Genomic DNA, 26,921 nt, shown 5'->3' with positions numbered 1-26,921 from the left:
CAAGTTTTATTTATGTATGTTTTTTTTTTTTATATCGATATCACTCAGTTAAAATACTTGAATGAAGACAGCTAATATACATACTATAAATTATAAAATAAATATGCTGTTGCTTTCAAAGCTGCCATGTTATGGACCGCATAACACTAGCATGGTTTAATTTAAACAAGTTTATAGTTTTAGTAAATATTTGTATACAAATAGCAAATAAATTAAATCATTAATCTTTTCCTTACACAAATAAATAATTAAATAGAACTTCACATATCTACAACCTACCAATCATAATAATATACCAGAACCACATAACCTAATAAATGAAAACATACTAACCCATTTATAAGTATAAATATTTGATTTTTATTGCAATATGTTATATATATTATAAGTAACAGAAAAGTTTTTAAATAATTGAATTTTATGAATAATACTTTATAAATAACAAATTAATAATACAATATAATGAGCATAAACATGCAACAAATATTATTATATACCTATTATCTCTGAAATTAATATAATATTTACTATGTAGCAATGTTATAAAATAAAAAACTCAATAGAATAAATATTTTACTGTATAGGAATGACAGAAAGGAAATTATAATTACAAATTATTTTGCAGGTGATACCGGTTTTTTCAGTGGAGTCTGTTTAAGTTGAAGAATGATAGATCTCATACGTGTTACATCTTTACTAGCACAACTCGATTTAGGGTTAAAATCGCAGAGTTTTGAGATGCGGTCCCATTCAGTGCCTGGCTCAATTTCATCAGATTCAGCAACAAATTGTTTCTCTGCATTTCTAGATAAAAATTAAACAAATTATAATATTACTATAGATAATAAAAATTAAATACATTTTATAATTGGAAATAGTCATCATCAATCAATTAAGTCTTAATTGTACTTACATTGCAGATTCCCTATTCCAATGAAGCATTTAAAGAAAATATATTTATAATAATATAATTTAACATAATAGTATATTTTAAAATATTAGTTTATATTAACGATTAACATCTTTAGTTTTTGCAATTTGTTCCTTGTGAATCTTGTACCGTTCATCCAATTCACTTTTAGCGACCAGCCGTAATTCTTCTTTTTTTTTTTCTTCATCAGCATCTAATCACATATTCACAAAATAAATTAAGTAAAAAGCCACATAATTATTAATCAATATAATATAATACCTTTTTCTTCTAATCGAGTCTTCTGTTCTTCCCGCCATTTCTTAATCTTTTCAGGTTCTTCTCTCTCAATTTTGGGAGCAATTATTGGCGATGATGTGTCTGAAGAAAAAAAGTAAAACATATAGTTAAAAGTCACGTAAACTTTTAAAACATAATATTTTTAACATTTATTATCATAGCCTAAAAATAATAATTTACTCACAAACTTTTTTAGGTGAAACCAATTTTTTTTCTGCACAGACATGTACAAGATATAGAAAAACTGTTTTTTAAATTCTACTGATCATTTATTTTATAATGATGAGTATTTTTTTATTTTAGTGTCTAAAGACACTTTTTATAGTAGAAAAAATGCTCATATCATTAAATTTAACTGTAGATTGTTGGCAGAAAATTTGATCTAGCTGGTATTATGATGGGTCGAGAATAGAAATTTCTCAGTGTTTTTTAAGATAAAAAAAAAGTTTAAGTTGTTTGCTAACTACAGTTACCACAAAGTTAGATAGTCTCCGATCAGAAACGTCAATAACAGTGACCAAATTAATGACTAGGTACAATCAACACCTTGCCTACTTTTTGAATGTAAAATATATCATCAAAATTCATTAGTAGGGCTCTTAAGTATGTTATGCAATATACACTTTTTTTTAAAAATACGCATTTAAGTACCAAAAATGGCCAAATATAATACATTATTTTAAAAAATATTAATTTGATTTGTTGTTAGTATAATACAATACATATTTATCTTTATATATAAAAATGGAGACAAAAAATTCGAAATTGCATCAGTTGAGAACGGCTGGGCCGATTTTGCTAAAATTTTTTTTAAATGATAGAGAATGTCGGGGAGCGGGTTTATAGCATAAATTATGGACCTAACTGATGTGAGTTAGAGATTTAGAGACAAAAACTGAGTTACATCGGTGGCGCCATCTAGCAGAAAAAAATTTTGTAATTGTATATGTATAGTTTTTATTTTTTAATCACACATTCATAAAATATATTTTGTTCTTACTTCGCAAACAATACGATCAACTATTAAAAATATCCAAATGCATACAAATCCAACCCCCCACTCATAAGCAATAAGTATCTTGAATTCAAAATCACATGAGTATTATTGAATTGGAATGATTAACAAATAAATATATTAGAGATTAACTCTTAACTAAAAGAAAATTTACAATTGAAACAGTTCTTTAAAATAAAACCTAATAATATATTCTCTCCATTTAATGTTTGTAATTTGATTTGGATTAATTTATTTTTAATGTGATTAAGCTACTCAATTACATATTAGTTTAAATTACATAATAATACAAATATATTCATTAGAATAATAGGCTTCTTTTAAATCAAATTATAAATATTCAAAACAATAATTTCAATTTAATGCAGTAAACCAATATTAATTTATATCCATACATGTTAATGTGTAAAATTAATTTTACTTACCATCATCACTATTTGTAACTGTAAAACCATTTATTAATCCATTTTCTAGGTCAAAGGAAAAAAAACAATAATAAAACAACACTGCAAATAATATTGGTAGAAAAGCATTACAGAAATTGACCTAACTAGACTTCAACTTAAAAAGGTGCTTAGGGTTTTATTAAATAACACAAATTGTTAATTTAAAATAAAATATAATAAATGCATAGGTATATATATAGGTATGCGTAATAAGCCACACCTTCGGGATGGACGAATAAGCAGTCGCAGACAAGCTCAACGCCGGGGAAATGATTGACTCTCGGTGTCCAGGTAAATCAGGCAACGACGGAAAAAGGACAGACGAGGCGAGGCTGGAGTCGTCCTAAAATTATGACTAACACAACCAACGAAGAAGATGTTATTACTGTAGAGGTTACGAAGCCTCAACAGTCGTTGGTAGCAGGTGGTGCTGGGGTAGAAGCCAGGTCCAAAGGAGTGGGGGGCCTGCTGTTTTTGTTACCAGTCAATCACGACAAACAGGAGGAGGGGGTGTCTAGTATGGCCCCAAATCTTGCAAACAGACTCCAGCATGCCCCCGGGTACGCAAATAAAGAAGACAGTTGTGCCATCGGATACGCATTCTACATTTGGTGCACAAGAAGCGGCCGCGAAATTAATGTCGCATATAAAAACGCAAAACGGCGGACTCAAGCTACAGCTGGAGGAGGTCCAGAATTTAATGCAGTTAAGAGAGTCCACGAGATCCGAGAAGATCAAGGAAGCGATAGGAAAGGTCTATGAAGCAACAAATACACTCCAAGAAAACCGAGCGGTTTTGCATAAGTCGATGAACGTCCTGTACCTCAAGCTAAAGGAAGATAAATCAGGCAAGAAGGGTTCAGCAGAAATGAGCACGCCGACAGAGGAAGGAACTCCTCCGCCATCCAAGGTTCCAAAGATTCCAGAGGCCGACCACCCGGGTACGCAGGACTCAAATTCAATGCCAAATGAAGATGCAGAAACTAACAAAGCTCCGGCGCCGAATAAGCCAAGAAAACGTAAGACTAGGCAAAGAAACAACGGCACGACGGTGAAGGACAAGAGAAAGAGTGACAGCGATGCACCCCCTATGCCTACCCAGAAAAAAGAACCACCGGACGAACTCAACAACGAATTCACGCTGATGTCAAAGAAAAAAAGGGCGCGTGAGAAACCTAAGACCAGTGCGGTTCCATCGGAGACTTTTTTACTTAAAATTGGAGACAAAACATATGCCGAGACACTCAGGAAGGTGAGGAAGGGCCTGGGTAAAGCTGGCCTGACAAGCGAAGTAAGGGGGTTGAGTAAGACACTCCGAGGGGATATACTCATCAAACTGAAGCTCACCCCAAAGCTGACAGGAAGTGCACTCTGAAGTTGAAAAGATTAACGGGACCACTGCAACATTGTTAGTGAAATCTGTGGCGGTTGCAAAGCGCATCGTCTACACAAATAATCGTAATACACCACTTATGAATTCATCACAATCCAACAAATTCAAAGCAAAAATAGCCTCGAGACAAAAATAGTCGATTTTAAAACTCGACTATCAACCATTCCGCACCCAACTCGCCGTCTAAGAATACACACCTGACTCCTCTCTACCACTCCACCGATAACATACCAGTCTCCGCCGCTATAGCAACTCAATTAACCCACACTAATGACTTTCAATCGTTAATTGAACACCTAATTAAACATTCCTCTATCTACACATATTCTTTTCACCTAACTTCGGTAGGTACGGCAACTGCCACGTAAAACACTCCGAGAAGAGAGCAAGCGATAGTGTTCAATTCTATTGATGGAATACCTCAAATAAAATACACAATTGCCATCGGTTAAATATTCAAATCTATCAACATTATCTTTGTATCGCGAATTCCAAACCATCGTTCCTGTGTTTTTTTATACAGTATAAAAGTTCTTGATAATTTAATGCAACAAACACAATCCATTAAAATTAATGACCAAATAATTCCAATACGCAGACTTGTTAACCCGGCTAAACGGATTGTTATATCTAATGTATGTCCGTCTATCTCTAACCGAGTATTTTGGAAGCATTAAAACATATAAATATAAACACTATCTCGTAAATTAATCATCTAAAAGCCGGCATCAACATGTAAGGCTACAAGCATATCACGAATTTTCGCAGGCGAATGTACATTAATCATGAAGATATTTTTTAACTGCCCAGTTCAATGTCAATCACCCTAAACAATAATCAATTTAGAGTCTTCATTACTTAAAGACAATCTAGTACTACTTAACACCGGCCAACCCACCAGAATAAATCCTTCAAATAAAAAATTTACTCTATTGACCTTTCTATCTCTAATACTTCCCTTGAACAAACACTTGAATGGATAGTCCTCCTAGTTATCTACAGCAGCGACCACATACACATACAAATAACTTTTACCTACTCGTCAAACAAAAACAAGTTATACTATCCTCCAAGATGGAAAGTTAAAGAAGCTAATTGGAACCTTTTCAATTCATTGATCAAAAACAGTATACCAACACTTGAACCCCTTCCAAAGAAAATATCGATGATGATGTAAAGAAATTCTCAAAACTTATTACTGATACTGCAAAAAATGTCAATAGGAATAGCTAAAAACAAATAAATAAGACCTCAGGTTCCATGGTAGAACAAAGAAATCAAAACATCTATTATAAATAAAAACAAATCACTAAAAAAAATCCAAAACACACACAACCCAGACGATTTCATATCATTAAAACGACATAGAGCGCGATCTAGATTTCTAGTTAAACACAGTAAAGCATCTTAATGGAAAGCCTACACATCCAGCTTAGTCAGCCAGACCGATCCCTTTATAGTTTGGAGTAAAAATCCCTTAAAGGAACTAACAAAAAGCAATATACAACTTCTCTTTAACTCAGAGTTCATATCGACACCAAAGGAAATGGTCAATTCCATTGGAAAATCTTTTCAACTTCATCAAAAACCTGTTACTCGAACGTACCTTCCAAGTAAAATCATCAAACTGCTTATCCGATACTTATACAAGAAAATAGAGTCTCACGGAGTTCCAAAATCTCAGTAACACTTTTCCTACTACTTAGCTATAAATTACATTTCCAAGCGAATACCAAAGTCTATCATTCCCTTGCTTTATACTGATGATTTCTCTATTTAATGTCGTAGCAAGCCCCATGACAATAAAACAAATACTACAAGACTCCACCAATGAACTAATAAAGTGGTCAACTACATATGGGTTTAGATTTTCAGCTAAAAAAACCCAAACTCATTAATTCAACAACAAAAATAAAATTCCAATTAATATGACTAAACATGTAATCAAAAATACTAAAATTCTTGGTATAATATTTGATTCAAGATTTGGACACCTCACATGCAAATTGTATGTGGATTCCCGATCACAGCAATATAGCAGGCAACGAAAAACCGATGAGGTCGCAAGACTCTCATACAGCTCACTTAAAGCTATCACTATTCCAGGTTTTTCTTACACTGATGTAAGAAATTCACAAAAAAATCACACTACCAAAGTGTGGCAACAATATTGGTCAAAACAAATGACAAAAACTTAACGAAATCAAAATGTCAATACTCACATTGCCTCCACCGTCAGATTTCTCCAGAAGACAAGAAACAATTATAAATCGTCTCAGAACAGGCCACACCTCGCAAACCTTTCGCCATCTTATGACAGGAGACGACCCACCCAAATGCTCTACCTGAGGTGTCCAACTAACTATTAAGCACATCCTAACCGAATGCAGAAATCATTAAAAATATCCAGAGGGAACCCTCTTTTCTACACAATATCTTCACAAAATGTACAGTCCAGATCTTACTGCAATTGTAAATTTATTTATGTTTTTAAAAACATTTAATTTGTACAATGAAATTTAAACCTTTCTAATTTTAAGTTTAAGTCTATACATTTATGTATCTATGTATTTAAAATACCTTAATATTATGTTATAACACGTTACTGTCAGACCAATGGCCAGAGCTGTCACGGTCTTAATGTTTAATAAAAAAAAATATAAATAAATAAGCTTACTAATTGTAAATATGGGTACCCAGAAGAGTCCATAATAAGGGACTAGCTGATGTTAAATATTGGAGACCAAGGATTGCAAGATATATTAATTGACATTCCAGATCTGGAGCCGGCTTATCTATATTTTCCATAAGATTTACCTACTTGAGCAGGGGTGGCAACCTTTTGAGACAGAAGATACCAAGTATAGAAAATGATAAAATAAATATATTATGTATGATATAAATTTCAAGTAACTACGGTTATTCGTTTTTGAATTTCAACAAGATAAGAAAATCGCTATATGAGAAATCGAGTGAATATCCAATCTTGTAAAAAAATGAACTTTAAACGCTCAATGAGGATTTTTAATATTTTTCAAATATCATTGTAACAGTATAGTAGGAGCCTTGTATTAAATTTGGAATTAAACTGTTTTACCCAAAAAATAAAGTTTTATTGACATTCATAGAAAAAAATCTAATGTCCTAAACAACTAAAAATGTCCCTAAACAGTTCAAAACAAATCAAAATATTTGGAACATTTTATCGTGTACAGGAAATGCGAATATAAACAGCCATTGAAAATTCTCTTCCTTCGAATCCTACATCTATGTCATATGTTCATTGTTCATAAAGCATTAAATTAAATAGATTTGACTACATCTAAAGAAGATTTTTTTATTAATAAATGATGAATTATCTAATATAATTATATTTACTTGCTATGAAAATTTAAAATGTTCGTGTAAGTCAGAAACGATATATATTGACGGAACTTTTTCGACTGTCCAAAATATTTTAATCAAATATTTGTAATTTGTTGTTAGTGGAAATTAAAAAAAAATTGAAAGTAAAACCACGGTAATTATTTTGAGTTTGAAACTTAAAAAAATGTTTCTATATCTAAGCTTTGAAAATGTAATACAAGACTCCCTTTAAGTTTTCCTACATTAAACATAAAAAAAAACTTTACTAGAAAGTCAAAATAAGTTTTTATGAGCGTTTGAAGTTAGACATTGGCTATTCCACCCATAAATTAACAAATTCTCATACAGATTTTCTTATTTTGTAGTTATTCAAAAATTAATGGAAAATCACAGCGGAAATTTAGACGATGTAAAAATCACTTCAGGGATGAAATTTAGCACACAATAATGTAAGGCTACAGTGCATCAGTAGAAGAATTAACATTGAGTTAACTAATAGTTTCTAACCAATTGACTAAATTTAGAAATGCAAATATTTCAGTATAATTAGCATGACACAAATCACACTATTTATGTGTATTATCAACGAGAGATAATTCACTGTTAATGGTAAATTTGATTTCTAACGCAGGATGATACGTATCACAGGCAATAATGACAACATCAGATTTAACAACAGAGAGTCTCATTTAAGAAGACCGGGTCTAGTATACCTCCATGCAAATTTGGTACCCGGTTCAGTTGAAAAAAGTTATTAAATGAAAACAGTTCTGAAATACACTGAGCTCTAGGGCCAGAAGAAGAAGAGCATATAAAACCAAACTTATCATTAGACCACGATATGTCAGGAAGGTTAAAGTCCTGAATAAGTATCCAGGATGAGAATCAATAATAGATTGAGCAGCAGTAACATAAGAATCATATAATAACAGGACTAGAAGGTGGAATATACAGAGAACAAAGAACAAAGGTAATATTATACACATGAAATTTAACAAACACATGTTCAACATAGTTGATAACGTACGGTAATAACTTACAAAAAATATCTTTGCAAATGGTAATCAAGACACTACCACCTCTATTACAAGTATTAGTTAAACAATTTCTATCACACCTAAAAACAATATAATTAGTAAAACATAGTTCATTATTATGGAAGCTAAGGATCGATATCTAAAGATTAAAAATTTAAAACAAGGTTCCATGTAAGTAGTTAATTCTGTAACCAAGGTATCTAAAAAATATATAAATCCTTTTTTTTTAGTTATTTTAAGTTCAAATGTGGACGAAATTACATGTTAAATAACCAAGAATAACAATTTTAGTTGTAATTAAAAATATTATTCGTGAGAACTTGAAACTTCTCAAGTATATTATTAAACACAAATATTGAAATATGATAACGTGCAAATAGTATTAATTAGACTTACCGGCTACCATACAAATAATATCACTATAAATATAATATAATATATCCTAGGCTGACAAACTATCTCTGATAAGAATAGTTTTTCGTACATAATGAAAGTATATCATTGTATTCAAAATATCATCCATTAAAGTGATCCACTTGTAACCTACTGTACAGCTGGCACCCACTTACCCTTTCTTTTTTCCGACGCTTTTGAACACTAAAGTACCAACAAGATTCACTTACCTACCAGTAAACATGCAGAAGTAGAAAATCAAAGCATTTTAACTGCCCCAAAAGGTGACGACAGACAATAAAATAATGATACAAAAAAAAACACACACACACATCAATTTAAAATCAATACATTCATTCCTCCGCTCATAATCCAAAAGTTGAGAGATTAAAATTATTTTGAGTTAGAGATTCTCAACATTTTTCTTTTAAAATCTTTTAATCTTTTTTTTATTTAAAAATTTAGATTCCTCACAAGATTTCTCATAACTTATGTTTGTGTATCTTTGACAAAAAAAAATTTGGCGAAAAGTTATTTTTCATAGAACAATTTTCTTAATTTGTGTAACTCAAATACTAATAAAACTAGACGCTTGAAATTTTCACCCAATATTTATATTAGCATTTTTTAAATATGTAAAATGTTTGAAATATTAAATATTTTTTTGAGATATTTATAGCTTTGAACAATTTTAAGATTTTGTAAATTTTTTAAAATTATTGTCCAAATTACTTTTTGGTTCAAAATGCATAAAAAATTTTCTTTTTATACCAAGCATTATAAATTTTAATAGAAGATTCCTCAGTTTTTCCTACCATTCAAAAAAAAAGTTTACTGGAAAATAAAATTCATTTTTTATGAGGGTTTGAATATAAAATTTGTACAGTATTTGATATTTAGCGGTAAATTAAAGAATTTAACCTTAAACAGAAAAATAGTTACGATATTCATAGCCATGAGATATTTTAGCCTTAAAGTTTTAAAATTGATTATTTAAACAAGTTAGGACGGATCCGGATCATCTCAGCAGCACCGTTTTAGGGTGGGTACATTTCAGCGTAGTCACTTCAAATTTTTTCATAAAATGATTTTAATCGTGTTTGGATAATAATGTTAGTTTTTTGTTGTGCTCAAAATTTAAATATTTTATTAGTCTTCTAATTGGTATGTTAATGGCACTTTTAAAGTAGCATATCTTTTATTTTCACAAGTAAACGTAAAATTAAGTAAATCCCTCGTTGGTGTGCATACCCTTATTAATGCTCTTTTACATGATAAAAAAAATCACACGTATGAAGGACTATTTAAAATACTACTTAAATTAAAATCCGGATAAAAACCGAAATCAATAGTTTGCGATTTCGATCAAATTACGATCAAAGCAATTAAAAACAAGTTCCCTGAAGTTAAAATTCAAGGAATGTTTATTTCATTTAAAAAAATCTAACATCTAACATCTAACAATCTAAAAAATGTTCGACTTAAAATTAGTGACTTGGATTACTCTATGACAATGATATAAATTTAATTCATACCATATATTTTGTAATAGTTGACTATCATTGTTTTGATCTGTTTCATCGGTAATTTCCTCTTTAATAATGCCATTAAATACTTGATCACCAATAATGTCCTGTTTAATATTTTCATTAAATTCTTGAGCACAACAACCATCTAGTGAGAGGGGTAACACTCCAGAACTGTGTATTATAATATCATCATAAAGAAATTAATCAAAATAAAAATTACATTATCAAATTTATTACAGTATGATATAAATTAAATTCATACCTTATATGTAATAATTTACTATCATTGTTGTGCTCTGTTTCATCAGTAATTTCCTTTTTAATATCACCATTAAATACTTGATCATCAATAATTTCTTTTTTAATATTTCCATTAAATTCTTGAACTCTATAACTGTGTAATATATCATTATACCAAGACAGATAGCAAAAAAATTGATTTTTTATTAACTGGTAGGTAGGTAACTAATTTATAATTTAGATAGAATACACAAATTTAATAATACCTACAAACATTATGAAAACACCTAGTTTTATAAAATAATTTTTTTTTTTAAATGTATGTTAAAATTGCATTTTGTAATTCTACACTAATAATTATAATGTATTTGCTCACTTGGCATTGATCGCACAATCATCAATAGTAGTTCTGAACGGTTCCATATTGAATTATGTCTTTTTAATTGTTTGCTTTTCAATTAGTACTGTGAACATGAACCATTACAAATAGGTATATCTTTTATGACTTTTCATTTCATTTTAGAAGGGACAAGTGTTTTTTAGACTGCCATAAATAATATGAAAACACTGATATACATTTAAAAATCTAATGTTTAGTCAGTATTTTGTATTATTTTTATTATTTTTAATATTTCTACGAATGACCAACTACTAAGGATAAATGGATAACGGTAATAAATTATATTATAAAGAATAGATTAAAATAATAAAATAATAGGATTCCTAGTTGTACATCGCATTGACTTTCTATTTCTTTTACAATTTTACATTCATATCTCCCACCAACCAAGAGTAAAAATTGTCCATTGCTGTACCTAGAACATATTTTATATTTTTATTCTATTTTAAACTTAGGTAGATTTTAGGGTTTTTTCCTCCTCTGCCGTTGATTGACCCGGAATTGCAGTAACACATACAAATTAAAAATTGTTGACTATAATTCTAATTTTTTTTTTTTGGTGCTTATAGCAATTATTGTAGTAAGTACACTAACACAAAAAATGTATTTGTAAAATTATTTCGTACCTAGATATATAATTATAAATAAGAACCATATATTAATGTATTAAGTGTTTTTTTTTTGCGGGGGGTTTCTGGTTCAAAAAAAAATACCATAAAAAGTTTTATGTAATAGAGATATGAAGAATTATGTTGTTCTGAGAAAGTTATAGGTAATATAGTAAATAGAAATAAAACAGTGATTAGTTAAGCAAGTCTATCTTTAACTAGTAGATAATTATACACAATTAATGACTTAATATTTTTCGGAACAATTTAGCTCAAGGACTTGGATTTTGAATTTATCGGTATTGATTCTGGTACTGGTTCTCCAAAAATAAAATAACTGTACCGGATCGGTTCTGATTTTTTGATAAAAAAAAAAACTAGAGGTATCACTTCCAAATAATTTTGGTACCGGTTCCAGATAATTTAGGTACCGAAAAGTATAATAATTTTAAATACCTATCTGGAATTTTGGTTTAATTAATAGACTGAGAAATATTAGAATGCTCATATGATCATAAACAGTAATACCATTCAATTATGATAAATGAAATAATTTTATTTTTGAACCTAAAAGAACCTATTTAATTTAAAAATTCCGGTTTGCTTCCGGTACTTTAATATTTTAAAATTTCCGGTTTAAGTCCCTGTTTAGCTAAAAAAATTCTCACAAATCATTAGATTTGAAGTTATAATCACATGTATTGGTAGGTTTTATGGTATTACTTAAATAAGTATCTTTAAATTTTCAAAACAATGGTCTTGGTTTCATGGAAAGAAATGCAGCGAGTGAGAAGCCACAGGTTGTGTTGGGTAGTAACATAACGAAAGTAACACGTTACTGTAACGGCATTACTTTGCTTGTAACGTGTTACGTAATTCCATTAGAATTATTTCCAAGTAACGAAAATGTAATGGAAATTACTTTTAATAAGTAATTTCTATAGAATAACGCGTTACAGTTTCGTATTATCAAGTACCTACTTATCTATTGCGAATTGAAAAAAATCTGTCTATAATGCGGATATTATTATGTTTACCAATCGAATATGTATGTATATTTAATTTTAACTCGACACAATTCAGTTTTCAATGGTTTTGATATTTGACATGTTGAATTGCACCGTAAATCACGAGAACAGTTAAATAAATTTATTATTTAAATTGATTCCTCTAAAAATTAAATAATATCAAAATATATACATTGTACTGTTATAAATCATTATAGCTATATTTTGGAATTTATAAATGGTTTATTTTTATAATTTTTTAAGCTCTTATTGTGTTCTATTTGTTTAATAATTTTATTTTCACATAATATCTATGGTTTATGTTATGAGTTTGTGACATAAATACATGATATACTTACATATACCTATAATGATTAATTACCATTGATAAGTATTAAGTAGGTACATTTAATTAATACTATTTTTTAATATTCATAACTCGTAAGTAATTACTATTGTTATGTAATTATGTATTAACTGTACATCTTTTTCAAATTATACCTTTTTACTATAAGTAATGTATTTCTATAAAAAGTTACATTATTGCCTGCAGAATGATAATTGCCAAGACATTTGAAAAAAAATATTTATTTTTTTTTGGTAACGAGAAAGTAATGAGTTACTTTTCTATTTGAAAAGTAAAGTAATTACATTTATCTCTAAGTAACGAGTAAAGTAACTTAATAACTTTTTAAAAGTAACTTACCCAACACTGGTAAAGGGTTTGTAAGTTAGAAATCTCACTAAGAAATGTTGCAAGCCGCATATACAATCAACATTATTAGTATGAGCAGAGGTATTTGGATTAATAAATTGAATGGAGTGATTTACAGTCATATGATTAAAACCTATCCAAACAATAAAACTAAAGCTGACATTTTAGTTATAAAAATTTTAGGGTAAGACAAGAAGTTGCTCCTTATGCTTGCCGGCTCTGTTTGCCAAACACAAAGCCCTTGGTTACAAAAAATTGAATTAGATTCAGACCCATGGATATATATTTGCAGCGTTTCTCATAGCATCACGACTAAATTGTATCGAAAAAAAAGGAAGATTCTTAAATAGTCAGTAAGGCACTATCATTTATAAATATAAATTTAAATGTTTCGAAAAAAATAAATTGCCAAAATTGCATAATAGCAAAAATGCAATAGCATTATACCACAGAATATAACAATTATACCTACATTTCTCGTTATATTTACATGAAAAACTTTGAGTTCGATATTCAATTCTTATTTACTTACTATAAACTATTGATATGAGATCAGATCAGAAGTACATTTATGACAACTTTGTGTCTTATGTCTTAATATTTACTGCAAACTGACACTGTACAACTTAAGCTGATATTATTACCATAATACATAATATATTAATAATTTATCATCTCCCATGCTCCCACAATCTGTACCATCTTTAGTAATTGTTAATTGTTACTAAAAAGTAAAAAATGACAAAACTTAGTAAAAACAGTAAAGTGTCTGATGTCTCTGAAGATAGATACCGATATCTCGTTCGATCATCATATTATTACCAGTTACCACTTATCAATATTCTGATAAGGAAGAGAACCCGCAATACATCATAGTAGAAATTGCCTATGCATATCTTACAAGGGGTTTTTATAAAAATATTTATTTTTCATATATAGGTACTTACGGATTCAAGGTGGTTGAATAATTATTATTATTATTGAGATTATACGAATAAATATTAATTATAATATGGAGCGGTAGTGCGGGACTAAGGACGCTTCGCGTTTTCACCACTGAGCATGGCACACAGAGTTCAGACGAGGGACACGAGAAAAGAGTCAGTTTGAACTTTGAGCGGGCTTGGGCCCGGCATGTCGACCGTCGCCTTGGACGCCACGCTATGTTGGACAGTGCAGCCAACCACAGCAGGGGGGCTGACGAGAGTATCTTAAATCGTGAACTAGGTCTTGTTGATAACCATGATAGCACTTGTCACTTGATTAAAGAATAAAACAATAAATATTTTTATTAATTTTTCTGTATTTCGTATAATTAATTAATTTATTAAATTGACATAGATGACGTGACTGATGTCGACAAGTTGTTTATTCTTGAATCGTAATACGGATCTATTTTTGTAGTTTTTGTCTTACTCCCGTTGTAAATTGTAGCCTAGGTCATATGCATTGTTGCTTAAAGTTTAAACAGTTCAAAAAGTAAGACAACCTCTTGGTAAAATAAACCAATCAATGATGTTAGACGAGCTGGCAATCGATTATTCCGAGTACTTAAAAGTCGACAATGAAAATGAGGTAACTTCATTGAAACTAAAATATTTGTAAGGCAGTACACTTAGGTATACCTGTTTATATTACGACGTAATACCATTGCTTATAAATACTAGTACTATACTCTGACCAAAATAAGAAAGTACTTCTGTGCGCAGACAGTTTCCCACACGCAACCCATAAGCGTGTGCACGGGGTAGACATGATAGGCACTTGACTACTCTGCGAACATTCCCTCCTCAATATTCAATATTATTATTATCATGCAAAGTCAATCATAATGTACTTTTTTACTATGGTAGACAAAGTTAAATGAGGTTACTCCATCCAAATTAGTTTTTATAACTTAGGTGTGAAGGTGTGAATATGATATATATATAATTAATAAGTGTGTGTTATGTATTTGTATATGACTACACTGCCAGGAATTCTGCGCACGCTTATGCCGCAACCTTATCATAGCTTTATGCATATAGTTACAGTCATAAGCCAGACCTGCATGCGGCGTACCTGTTTTGGTCCGCCGCCCGGCATTCTAATGTTCTTATTCCAGTCGGAGTATAGAAATTGTATTAAACATACTCTAGATTTTCTTTGTCTTCTCAGGTTGGCGCGCTAAAAGATGTAGTCGAAGATATGCTCACCAGATTGGAAGAGTTTCAGACATTTATGGAAATGGTAGAAAATCATTTCTTCTTAATAGTGTCCAATTAACTCAATTTTAATTCACATTCATTACTTACAGGTTCGAGCATTACGAATGGAAAGTACTGTGATGCATTATGATTCGATAAAAGAAATGAAGTCCAAGGTTACTGAACTCACAGACACTGTAAATAAATTAGAAAAGCTGGTTAATAAAGTTGGTGAAGATGTAGAATTAGTTGACCAACAACTAACTGAAGCTGAGGCGTGTATGCCTATTAATAAGGACGGTCCACTAAATACAATTCTCAAACCTTTTTTTGTAAGTTAATCGCAATGTAATTAATGCATTTTGCAAACATAATATCATATTACTATTTATTTGTAATAATTTTAATTAGAAAAAACAAGAAGACCATTCTTCCAGACAATTACCTGCCTATGAACCACCAGTGATTTTCAAGTCTGATGATTACTTTCTTGCAACAGAAGCAGAAGATGCGCTTAAAATAATTGAAAATGATACAACCATTAACAATTAATACAAAAAACTTTTTTTCATTTTAAAACTATGTATGGGATTAAGCTACCTAGTAATATAAAATATATATATACTAATTCACATTATTGATTGTTTTTTAGAATAAATACTTGTTAACAGAGCAAGTTGAATATTCATAGGAATATTGAATGATTTTAATACCTATTGTTTATTATTGACGAGTACTAAAAAGTTAAAAGTAATCAATGAACTACATAATATCCAAAAATAATAAAGTCAATTTAAATAATTAGAAATATTTGGCTTACGTTAAATTAATTTAGTTTTAATTATTTTATATATTATTATAAAAATTACAGTATTTGTTTAGTATGTGAACTACAGAGTGAAAATCGAGTTTAGTATGTGACCTGCCAAGACGATTATATCAGCATATCTTAAACTTTTTTATTCGTGGAACCTCTTTTTTATATCCACTTTAATCATGGAACCCCTAATTTTCATTTTTATCTTTTTGGCTTTTTTATTTAGCTTTTAACAATAAGTTATTACAGCTCGATGATTAGAACCCACCTCTACTTTGTTTCAATAGTTTTAATGTGTCATTTTATGTAAGGATTATTGCATTAAAAATTATAATAATAATGTGTACACTGTATTTAATTCAAAAAATATTTTAAATGACAGACAAAGGACTTCACAAGTATAAATCCTTCACTAAAAAATATAATGTAAGTTTCGCAGAACCCCGAAGTGATCCCCCCGGAATCCCAAGGTTTAAGTTAGGTTACAGTTTAAGAAATGCTGATCTATATTGTGTACGGGCAACATATGAGAACAGATCTATAATATTAACATGTGTATTCATACATTTTTTTTAACTGATATTTTGTTTGACTCATTTTGATATTGTTAAATGTAATCCTGTATTATTTTATAACTGTATTACTAATGTATTAATTAAATAATTACTAACATAATTTTATGATTTTTAAGATGAGTGTTTTTAAATTAATTATTGGTCTCGTAAATCACATACAAAATGAATACCTAATACGGCGTAGGTCACATACTAAACGAATACCAAAATTACATTATTTAAATATCTGTACTGTTGAAGATGGCACCTAGTTAGTAGTAACCTAACAATATACAAGCCTGGATTAAGATAATTTTGGGGCCAAATAATAATAATATAACTATTATCCATATATTATAGAAAACTTATTACCTGCCAGTGTCCCACTATTGTTCGATATCCGTTGTGGGCCCGGGTCCATGCCCCCCCCCCCCCTCCCGGCAGTCTTGGGTAGTATTCCGAATACTTTTAGAATACTATTTCCAATTTTGTAATGTATTCTGAATACTTTTATAGTATGAAAATTAAATTGTTTGATTTGCATGTTATTCCCTTGCATTTGATTTAAAACAAAATTTATATTTTATAAGTTGGAAATTTGGAATCAACAATATCTATTAATATCATACAATATCAAAATTATAACTGGTATCGTTTCATATGTTTATCAAAAATATTTTTAAGTATTCGAGTATTTATTCCAAATACTTTTCAAAAGTATTTTACCTAAGACTGCCCCCTGGCCCCCTCTTAATCCGGCTTGACTATATATTTTGTTTAACTCAAAAATGGCAATGTAAAAATAAGTTCCACTTAGGACAATCTCCCCCTACATATTTGTTATTGTTGATTTATATTTGATAAATGGTATTATATTTTTGCGGTCACAGCAATACAGCTATGTCCAACAAATAGTTTTTTCGAGGGTGATCATCCAATCCACACAGAGTGTGGGGCTGGTTTTATTATTCTGTTGGTTTTTAAAAACAATTTGGATCGTACCGGCTGAGTTGGGAAAAGTTGATTTTATGTTTTTTTTTTTTGTTTTCTTGTCTTCTGTGGTAGTAAGGTTATTCTGACAAAATAAACGTACAATGCGGCTCATCAGTCGCTTCTCGCTATTCACTTATAATATGAATCATACAAGAAAATAAACTGTTAACTGTTTATTATGGTATACAGCTAGTATACAGTATGTTTAGACCATTAGTACCGTACACCTCTAGTCAGATCATTTGACTCAAATGTACCTACCTATTTTAACAAAGGGTGACGTCGGTGTGTTTTCGTAATTAGCTAGTATACCGTATTACCGTGGTATAGTTAAACATTTTGAAATATTCGAGAGTGTAGCCTGCAGCAGCAGCTGATGCCTGACAGTTGTAGGTAGGTACTTAATGATTTGTTGTGGTGTAGCCTCGGGACTTCGGGAATCAGGTAGGTATACCGTGTACCAGGATACGTCAAATAAATGATACCTATACAAGATATTATATTATAATCATAGAGGTGGATTATCTAAAATTGTTATGACTTATGTCTAATGAGTAATGACTGTTAATAAAGCGTTAGATATCAGTTGACTTTCTACTTATATATTTTATTATATTATTAGGATCATGGTACCCAAGGTGGCCCGTGGCCAGTTATAAAATAATTAGATAAGGGATTAATTTTTTTTTAAATTTACTAAAATAAAACTAGTTTTAATAAAATAACAAATCATCCTTTATTGAATAAAAAAATCTTTGAACAATTTAGCCAATTTAGGTATATCTCGTGGCTTAAAATAAAAATAAAAACTTTTTTAGACTTTTTTAGTGTTTACATAAGTAGGTAATGATATTAAATATTAATAATATGCATATTTAACTAGCTAGTAGGACTGTAGGAATTGATGCATCTTTGACGTCAATATTAAGTATTGTTGTAATTTCTTTTAATTTTTTTTATACGCGTGTTTTTATCTACTCAAGTCATAAGATCTTAACCATGATATAGAGGCAAGGGGGAGAGGGCGTACTTAGATATTTTTCGCCACAAGTAATAAAATTAAACAACCTCCCATCACATTTTTTTTCAGCAATATATTTGTAAAAAAAAAAATACTTAATGTTAAAACCAATGCATTCTAGGGGCGGCTCCAGGGTGGGTCTAGGGGCCGTGGCCCCCTCCCAAGCCGTATTCATAAAAAATTGTTTACTGTTATAATCAAAATTACCAAAAAAAAACATATTATAGTATTGAGTTTTCTGAAAATTATGACTTAGCACCCCCACCAGTCTCTGGAGCTCATGACATGGTATTGCGTTAGTAAAAATGATAAGCTCAATAATAATTTAATTTAATATTATTATTTTATTTTATCAGCTATCCAAAATCTACCTATATCGCCCCTAAATACGCGTTACTGGCTGAATAGAATATTTTCCATTACAATTTTAACTAAAAGTATCAGCCGTTTAATAGAGAAAATGAAAATTACCTATGTTAAGAATAAAATTGAAGATATTTTGAATTAAATTGTATTATCCAAATTCCAAATTATAGGTAGGTACTCTTTATAATACATAATATGTGTACCTAATATCTATACAATTGAAACACTGAATAAAGAATACTTAGGTTTATAATTATTTGTTCATAATCATCTATATTATCAAATATATATATTTTATATATTATAGTTAAATGAGGTATTTTAGACACGGCCGAAGGGAAATTTAATTACTAATTAGTGAGAACACCTCTATGGATCTATTGGATGCTCTTAGAAATCAGCATTTATGCTCAAAGTATATCATCGAATATTCGTAGTTCGTACATACGTATAGGACAGAGGGTATTTTATCATGGTTTAATGATCAAAGGCTTTCAAAATTTCACCGTTAATATTTCATGACTTTTGAAAACAGGTGAGAATACAAGTCACAATCTATCATCATAATTGCCTATACCTACTAAAATAATAATAATAGTACCTATAAACTTAATCTATTAATTCACAATCCACAAACAACATAATTTACACCACCACTATTTCGTAAATATAGACAGTAAAATGATTATAGTATATCTACAATCTACATAATCCATAAGTCATATAAGAAAACATAGGTAGTAGCCAATAGGTATACCTATCTAGGTTAAGTTAGACTACCAGAACTTGACAATTTTTAGAAGCATGGTAAAATGTGCGTATATATTTTAATTTCATATTAATCAATATATTATAATATGGAGATCATCGAAATTGAATTTGTCATGAATTCATGATAGTTGTAATAAAATTAAAAATATTTTTTATTAATTTACAATTACTAATAATTAGAATGTATGATAGGTACCTAATATGTGTCCGAAAAAAAATTAGGGGCACTAATATTGTTCCAGGTTCGACTAGAAATTGACCTTCAGGTCATAATACAGGCGCGGATCCAAGGGGGAGGGGCAATGGGGCCATGCCCCCCCCCCCGTAGACTGGTGAATTTTCTATTATATCTATTTATTTTTGTTTTTATCAGACTTAGGCTGAAATTTTATTTAAGATGCCCTCCCCCCCGTAAATATGTTCTAGATCCGCGCCTGTCATAATATAATATATGTAGCCATATAGGTATAAAAATATTAATTGTATTTACTTGATATAGGTGTATAGTATAGTAATATATAGGATCTATAACCGTTTTGACCTAGGTTTCAGCGATAATACCAATAGGAGCACAACCATGATGGATACCTGCACGATGGGTGCCTACCTAAACAATAATCCGATTTTAAAGAAACCTAGATAGGCACCCTTCTATGTTCTCAGGTACATATTATATGGAATGGCAGTATTGTGCTAAACAGTTCTCATCCGTTTCCGGTTTTTTGAACGGAAAAAAAAAGGTACATATTATCATATGTATATGCATCGAGAAAGCCTAACTTAGAATCTTACACAGCGCCTTTAGACTAACCGCCTTGTCGTTTATTTAATCCGAATTGATATAATATTACACAATCACATGCCCGCAGTGAACACGTCATAATACAGTAGGAAGTACTTACACACCTACACAATATTATAGTCTGAGTCTGCAGACATAGATAATTTGAATTACGCAGACACTGGATCAGTGAATTTCTAATCCAAATCTTCGTTTGTTTAAGATTGTATAAGTTAATAAGTACCTAGGTAAGTATAAGTACTAAGGTAGGTATAGTTTAATAGTTACCTATAGTTTAATCCAGTTTTAAAATATATAACTTGATAAATTGTCTCAAAACGTATGATTAGATTAAATGTTAAAACGCAATAGGTACATATGCTAATAGGTAGAATGCATGCAATATTATACTACCTATTAAGCACATTTTTTTTTTGGAAAATATATTATATTATGTCATAATGAAGAGTTTTATACTTACATTAAAAAAACACAATTTTACTTTACCTACCTATATCTACAGGCTAGGTACGCGTTTTTGTTGAATTATAAAATATTATTACATATAAAAATTCGTCAGTTTTTGCATGATGTGTATTGTCTAGAAAAATATGTATTTCGAGCCTATTAATATTTTCAAAAATAAACTATAGTGATCAGTGATTGAACATTTTGTTTTTTCATAAGAAGATTTTGTTTTCGTATCGGTAGGTACATTTTATAATTAACTTGTACATTATTATTTATTAATTATTAAAACTTGTCACTTCAATTGTTATTTATTTTACTTATTTATTTATATTATTGTTTTTATTTTTTGTTTACGATCCCGTTATATTATGTGTTTATCGTTATAATACCTGCTCTAGTCCATAACGAACGTCATCATCAACATCACTTTTTTTTTTATATAACTTAATTATAAAATAGCAATGTAAATATTGTGAACCCAAAATTATTATTTTATTTTTATGCAAATGCATTGTTTAACGATGTCTACTCTGGAATGCCCTTATTATTTTTAATAATAGGTAAATAAATAATATTAGGTAACATTATATACTTACATACCCACCACCAAATACAGGTTGATTGTATATTCAAAAACTTTGTTTTAAAAATTTCAAATTTTATTATGTTAGGTAAAGACAGGTATTAGATAATAATAAAATACTATAGATACATTGGTGTCTTAAAAACAGTACCTAAACAATTTTGTATGAACCGAATACATTGAGTACTACACAACTATACGCAGCCACGCTACCTATGTATTTAAAAAAGATAAATTTATTTAAAGATTTTTATACGATAAAAAAATACCATATTAAGATAATTACGAAAAATAAAAATCACTTTTTAAGTAGGTACCTGTGCAGTGTGCATTTGTTATACAATATATAATATTATATTTATAAATCTCCAGATAATTATTTGTCTAAGTAACCACTTTTTTTTTGTATACACATGCATTTATCATTTTATTAAATTTAAAATAGGCAGGTAATAATATATTGTGATTTCTAAAACTGATTCTAAATGTAATTTTTGCAAGACACACTGCATGTTAATAGCCTATTATGTATTATTATTCATAACCTGAGAATATTGTGTTGTTGATTTTCTGTATTCGCTAACTTTTTTACACAAAGTTGGTTAATTGTTTTTGTCTTAACATCATTAGGAATAGGTAACTATTATTGTTGTATTTGGTATGGTGTTACACGTCATGGAATCAGGCATTAGTTTTTTTCTTTATTTAGTGGGATCAAGATTTTATTAATTATTCTTATATAATAACAAAAATTAATGGACGACAGTTTTCTAAAACTATTCTATTATTGTTATATAAATCTACTTCAATGTAATCTACATTATTTATTACATTTTAAATATTACTGTAATTGATTAGACTAATTTTTTTATACTAACAATATTGTTTGAGGAAACTGCTGATATATTGTAATAAACAAAACTCTGTGTTCTTAGCACTTATTACTTATTAGTAATTACATATTTGATAATATACTTTTACATATTTTCATAAGACTCCCATACTATAATAATTTATATAAAGCCTGAGCGGTCAGGCAATGTATTAGTGGAAAAAATAATTCCTAGGCTTATAACTTTATAAGTGTACAAATAACACCTTTATTTACATTGTTATAAAATAAAATAACATCAAGCATCTTACATCGTAATATAATTTTTCTATACGTTTTTACGAGGAGACAATATCATAAATCATAATATTTAGATACTAAATGGCAATTATATGTCCATTAATAAATGTATAGTATGTACCTATACAACTATACATGTAAATATTTTGATACAGTTTTTTTTTTTTATATTAATTTAATTTCACTGAGTACTAATAGAAACTGGTATTATAATAATTGCTATGTTCATTCATTTCACTTTTTGTGTCTATATTAGACGACATGCTATTTGACGGTTACATTAAATTGTTTTATGTTGAATCTTATCTCGAAAATGAGAAGGCTAAAAATTTAAAATCATATGTTATGCAATTAAACATAATGATCGTTAAAAAGTAAAATATATCATACCATTCATACCTACGTCGTTATTCTAATTACAACCCGTACAGGGTACAATATTTATTGTTTGACTGTAATATAAGTAGATACATTAACAGTGTAACTAGGTAGTAGGTGTACCTAGCTAGGTGATTACTAATGATCGATGAATCTGGTGATTGTTGAAGAGTTATAATACTTATGCAATATTATGCTGTCTAATTCTTTAGTCATGTTAGGGACACACTTCTAATTATTATTATTTCCTTGATTATTTCGGTACCTACATAATATATGACGTAATAAATAATTGTTTACCAAATGTTTTACCGATTAGGTACATTTTTAAAAAAAAAGATAGTCTTACAAACTCATGATGATAGTTAATTTCTACTTCATGATTAATGATTATCATTATTTAATTACCCAGTATGATTTGATTTTATTATTTCATGACGTGCTGTACGCTTGAACCTAACCTACACTTAATGTACGATTCGAGTTAGTCTCATAAATTCACTGTAGTACCTACATGGCTACATATAAATATGATAATAATTAATATATTTGGTATCTTAGTTTTTTATTTTATTCTGTTGCTATTCAGAATAGGCACTCTTGTCCGTTGTTGGCATTTAACTCAGTTTTTATAAATATATTTAGGTAAAATTTAGATTATTTTAAAGATTAAATAATACAATTATTGATTATAGATAGTATTTATAATCAATGATAATACCTATTATATTATATATTAATGGCCTTGAAATGATAAATGAGCAAAATAAATATAACTTTAATTTCTGTTTAATTTCAAATGAAATATTTTAATCATTAATTTATAGTTTTTCATTAGAATGGTCAAAATGTGATTATATTTTATTGAAGTGAAATTTCTTTTCGCATGTAACCTAGAAAAAACAATATTGTAACGTATTCGGCCGTATCGTTTTGTGTGAATATTGATTTATTTGTTTATTAATATTTAATTTTAGAATCGTTATATTATTGTTATTATAGTTTCTATGTGTTCATTATACATAATAGTCGGTGGTTCTGCCCAATAATAATAATTAAAAAACCGAGCGATAACGAATGATCTGTGAAACCAAATCAGAAAATAATAACTGTGGTAGGTACCAAATGGGCCATTATACCGAAATAAATTAAGGGAAATCGAAGAAATTTTATTTTTTAATTGGTTTTCTTGATAAAATAGTAATAATATTATGTACCTATTTCTAAAAACTGAATTTTTTTCATTTTTTTTCTTGATAAATCTGCGGTAGAAGTTTATAACTTCTTCACGCGCGTACTGTTTTACACAGTTTATTTTCATCACAATGTAATCTAGTAAATTATTTGTCTGTTTGATTTTATTATTTTATTTGCCATACACAGTCAGAAAGTCTGTTACATCAATTGACTAATGATAATTATTATTTGTTATTTAAATAAATTATTTGTAATACTTTGATGCGAATACATCCATTATTATGGCGTATGAACTTCTATAGGAAAAATAATTTAACGGTAGTGAATATTTTCTATTTCACTGACAACTACTGCTCTTTTGAATTTTCGTTCTAAGATGTATTTTAATCTTATACTGTGTATTTTCACAATATCGTAATTCACAACACAGAATAGACAGTTATAGGTACAAATATTCAAGTAAGATTATAACCTAGATTATGACTTAATTACATTAAGTCAATGGTATTTGAAATTTGAATTCAATAGACGTTCATAGACAGACATTAAATTTGTGGCATATCGCGTTAAAGCGCCATTGTTGTATAGGTATAGATGCTGTAAACAAAGTAAACTTTATACATTTACAACACTTATTACGACCTGCCCATTTAACTATTAATTATTATAATTTATATCCCAGTTTTTATTTTTATGAAATGGTTCTTGTTTAGACTTGCATTATCAATAAAAATTCAAATTTCAAAATTTACTTTCTTCAAGTGTCCCTTGTATGTCAGAGTGCGGTATAGAGTGATCGTTGTGCCCAAATAAACCGGTAGTGGGTCATGTAAAATGTCTGTACTCCGTGTACACAACAAATTTAATACAAATTGCATATTAGAGAACTGATTTATTTTAGTTTTTTCGTATAAGTCTTAAAAATACATTCGATAAATCTTTATAATTTTTTGGATGACTGCGAGGTCAACTCGTCATCTTTTTTTGAATGTAATGGTTTTTGATGATCTTACGATAGAACCATTTAATATTCGGACATGTGTAAGATGAGTGTAGGATTATAACTTCTATGATAATTTATCTAACTAATTAATCTGATTTTTGATTTAATCCATAATAAATGTAAAAACTTTGATCGATATTTTAGTGTTTGGTACTTATATTATTTTAATATGTTAATATAATTTATTTTATTGACTTTTATCATAAAATCATAGCATTTACTTTTTATTATTTGTATATAAAAAATTAAAAAATAATAAATATGTGTTTATGTATTGGACATAATTATTATTTAAGTGGGTTATTTGTCAGTACACCTACTTATGTTGCAAACGTTATTTAAATTCTTATAATGTAATATTCGAACGACCGTTATAACTCATAATAATACCTATGTAATATACGTATTATATAAATTATAAATATAAACATAAAAATTCCATGTGTGTAAAATTTGTACATTTTGATAGTAATTATTCTAAAAAATAACATACATTAATGTAATTGCGAATCATTGTCAATTATTGTCATATACATAATAGGTACCTACCTAAAACGTTTCAATTTTAATTATTCAAATTACTCCTCTTATAATTGCAGAAACAAGCGTAAAAAATTATACTTTAAAATATTAAAAACGAATAGTTAGTATACCGACGATGACGAACTCAACATTATATATTATAATATACAAGCAAAAATATTACGTTTTGTGTATTATTTTGAATGAAGTATTCGAAAAGGAAGGAGAATGAAAATTGTTTTTTATTCTTTTGTTCTACATTATACACACACACACGCACACACACACTTACATAATATAATACGTAGGTATCTACCAACATTAACACGTTATAATATGCGTAAGTTTTAATATCTATTATATGACGTGTATGTATGTGTGTAGTTGCGATGTTAGTGTATTATTCTGCGTGTGTAGTTATATATTATAGGTTACTTTACGTGTGGATAATATTATGTGATGGTTGTTGAAACATGCTATTTATACTTTTCTCAATATTTTATTTTATACGTTGAGTAACTTAAACTCAACGTAGGTAAGAATTCTATCTATACTCGTTAATAGTGTATAGCGGTGTATAGCTAGAAAATATTTAGGTATATCAATAGGCACAATGATAAGATAAGTTATATGAACATAAATATTTATTAATTAATATATTATAATAACGTGTTAAGCGCATATTTTTTACAAGTTTATAATAATTCCTTTCGCAAAATGTACTTGTCTCAGTTTTTACCTGTACTTAATAAAACTAGTTTGCATAAAATATATTATATTATAGTTA

General features: G+C 29.0%; 2 protein-coding genes across 4 annotated transcripts; one reads left to right on the top strand and one right to left on the bottom strand.

The window, feature by feature from the left end:
- Positions 1-368: 368 nt before the first annotated feature.
- LOC132952901 (clathrin light chain-like) lies at positions 369-14,101 on the bottom strand. Of its 3 annotated transcripts, none has more exons than XR_009665531.1 (6): positions 13,892-14,101; positions 11,006-11,093; positions 10,652-10,783; positions 10,396-10,560; positions 1,193-1,291; positions 922-1,124 (listed from the first exon to the last, which is right to left on the bottom strand). XR_009665531.1 is itself a non-coding variant. In XM_061025403.1 (5 exons), exons 2-5 carry the CDS (start codon positions 11,025-11,027, stop codon positions 615-617), a joined length of 423 nt encoding a protein of 140 aa, XP_060881386.1. In that variant the 5' UTR covers positions 11,028-11,093; positions 13,892-14,101; the 3' UTR covers positions 369-614. The 3 variants fall into 3 exon arrangements, 1 of the variants encoding a protein (XP_060881386.1); XR_009665532.1 differs by lacking the exon at positions 13,892-14,101 and adding an exon at positions 13,351-13,553; XM_061025403.1 differs by lacking the exons at positions 10,396-10,560; positions 10,652-10,783 and adding an exon at positions 369-805 and having other exon boundaries at positions 1,014-1,124.
- A 509-nt stretch (positions 14,102-14,610) lies between these two features.
- LOC132952101 (biogenesis of lysosome-related organelles complex 1 subunit 4) lies at positions 14,611-16,182 on the top strand. The gene is made up of 4 exons (XM_061024254.1): positions 14,611-14,934; positions 15,517-15,588; positions 15,656-15,877; positions 15,957-16,182. The coding sequence occupies exons 1-4, from the start codon at positions 14,872-14,874 to the stop codon at positions 16,095-16,097; spliced, it is 498 nt and encodes a 165-aa protein (XP_060880237.1). The 5' UTR covers positions 14,611-14,871; the 3' UTR covers positions 16,098-16,182.
- Positions 16,183-26,921: the final 10,739 nt, after the last annotated feature.

This window comes from Metopolophium dirhodum, chromosome 9, assembly GCF_019925205.1.
Source record: "Metopolophium dirhodum isolate CAU chromosome 9, ASM1992520v1, whole genome shotgun sequence".
NCBI classification, from domain to species: domain Eukaryota; kingdom Metazoa; phylum Arthropoda; class Insecta; order Hemiptera; family Aphididae; genus Metopolophium; species Metopolophium dirhodum.
The sequence above is the reverse complement of the archived record's forward strand: the minus strand, read 5'-3'. Positions and strand labels throughout refer to the sequence as shown.

Excerpts from the sequence above, each read along its gene's own strand:
- LOC132952901 (XM_061025403.1), bottom strand. The coding sequence starts at position 11,027 with ATGATTGTGCGATCAATGCCAA. Across the intron at positions 1,292-11,005 it reads GATTGTGCGATCAATGCCAA|ACACATCATCGCCAATAATT; the intron begins GTGAGCAAATAC and ends TTTTTTCTTCAG. Across the intron at positions 806-1,013 it reads AAAAACTAAAGATGTTAATC|GAAATGCAGAGAAACAATTT; the intron begins GTTAATATAAAC and ends AATTTTTATCTA.
- LOC132952101 (XM_061024254.1), top strand. The coding sequence starts at position 14,872 with ATGATGTTAGACGAGCTGGCAATCGATTATTCCGAGTACTTAAAAGTC. Across the intron at positions 14,935-15,516 it reads AAGTCGACAATGAAAATGAG|GTTGGCGCGCTAAAAGATGT; the intron begins GTAACTTCATTG and ends TTGTCTTCTCAG. Across the intron at positions 15,589-15,655 it reads TTCAGACATTTATGGAAATG|GTTCGAGCATTACGAATGGA; the intron begins GTAGAAAATCAT and ends CATTACTTACAG.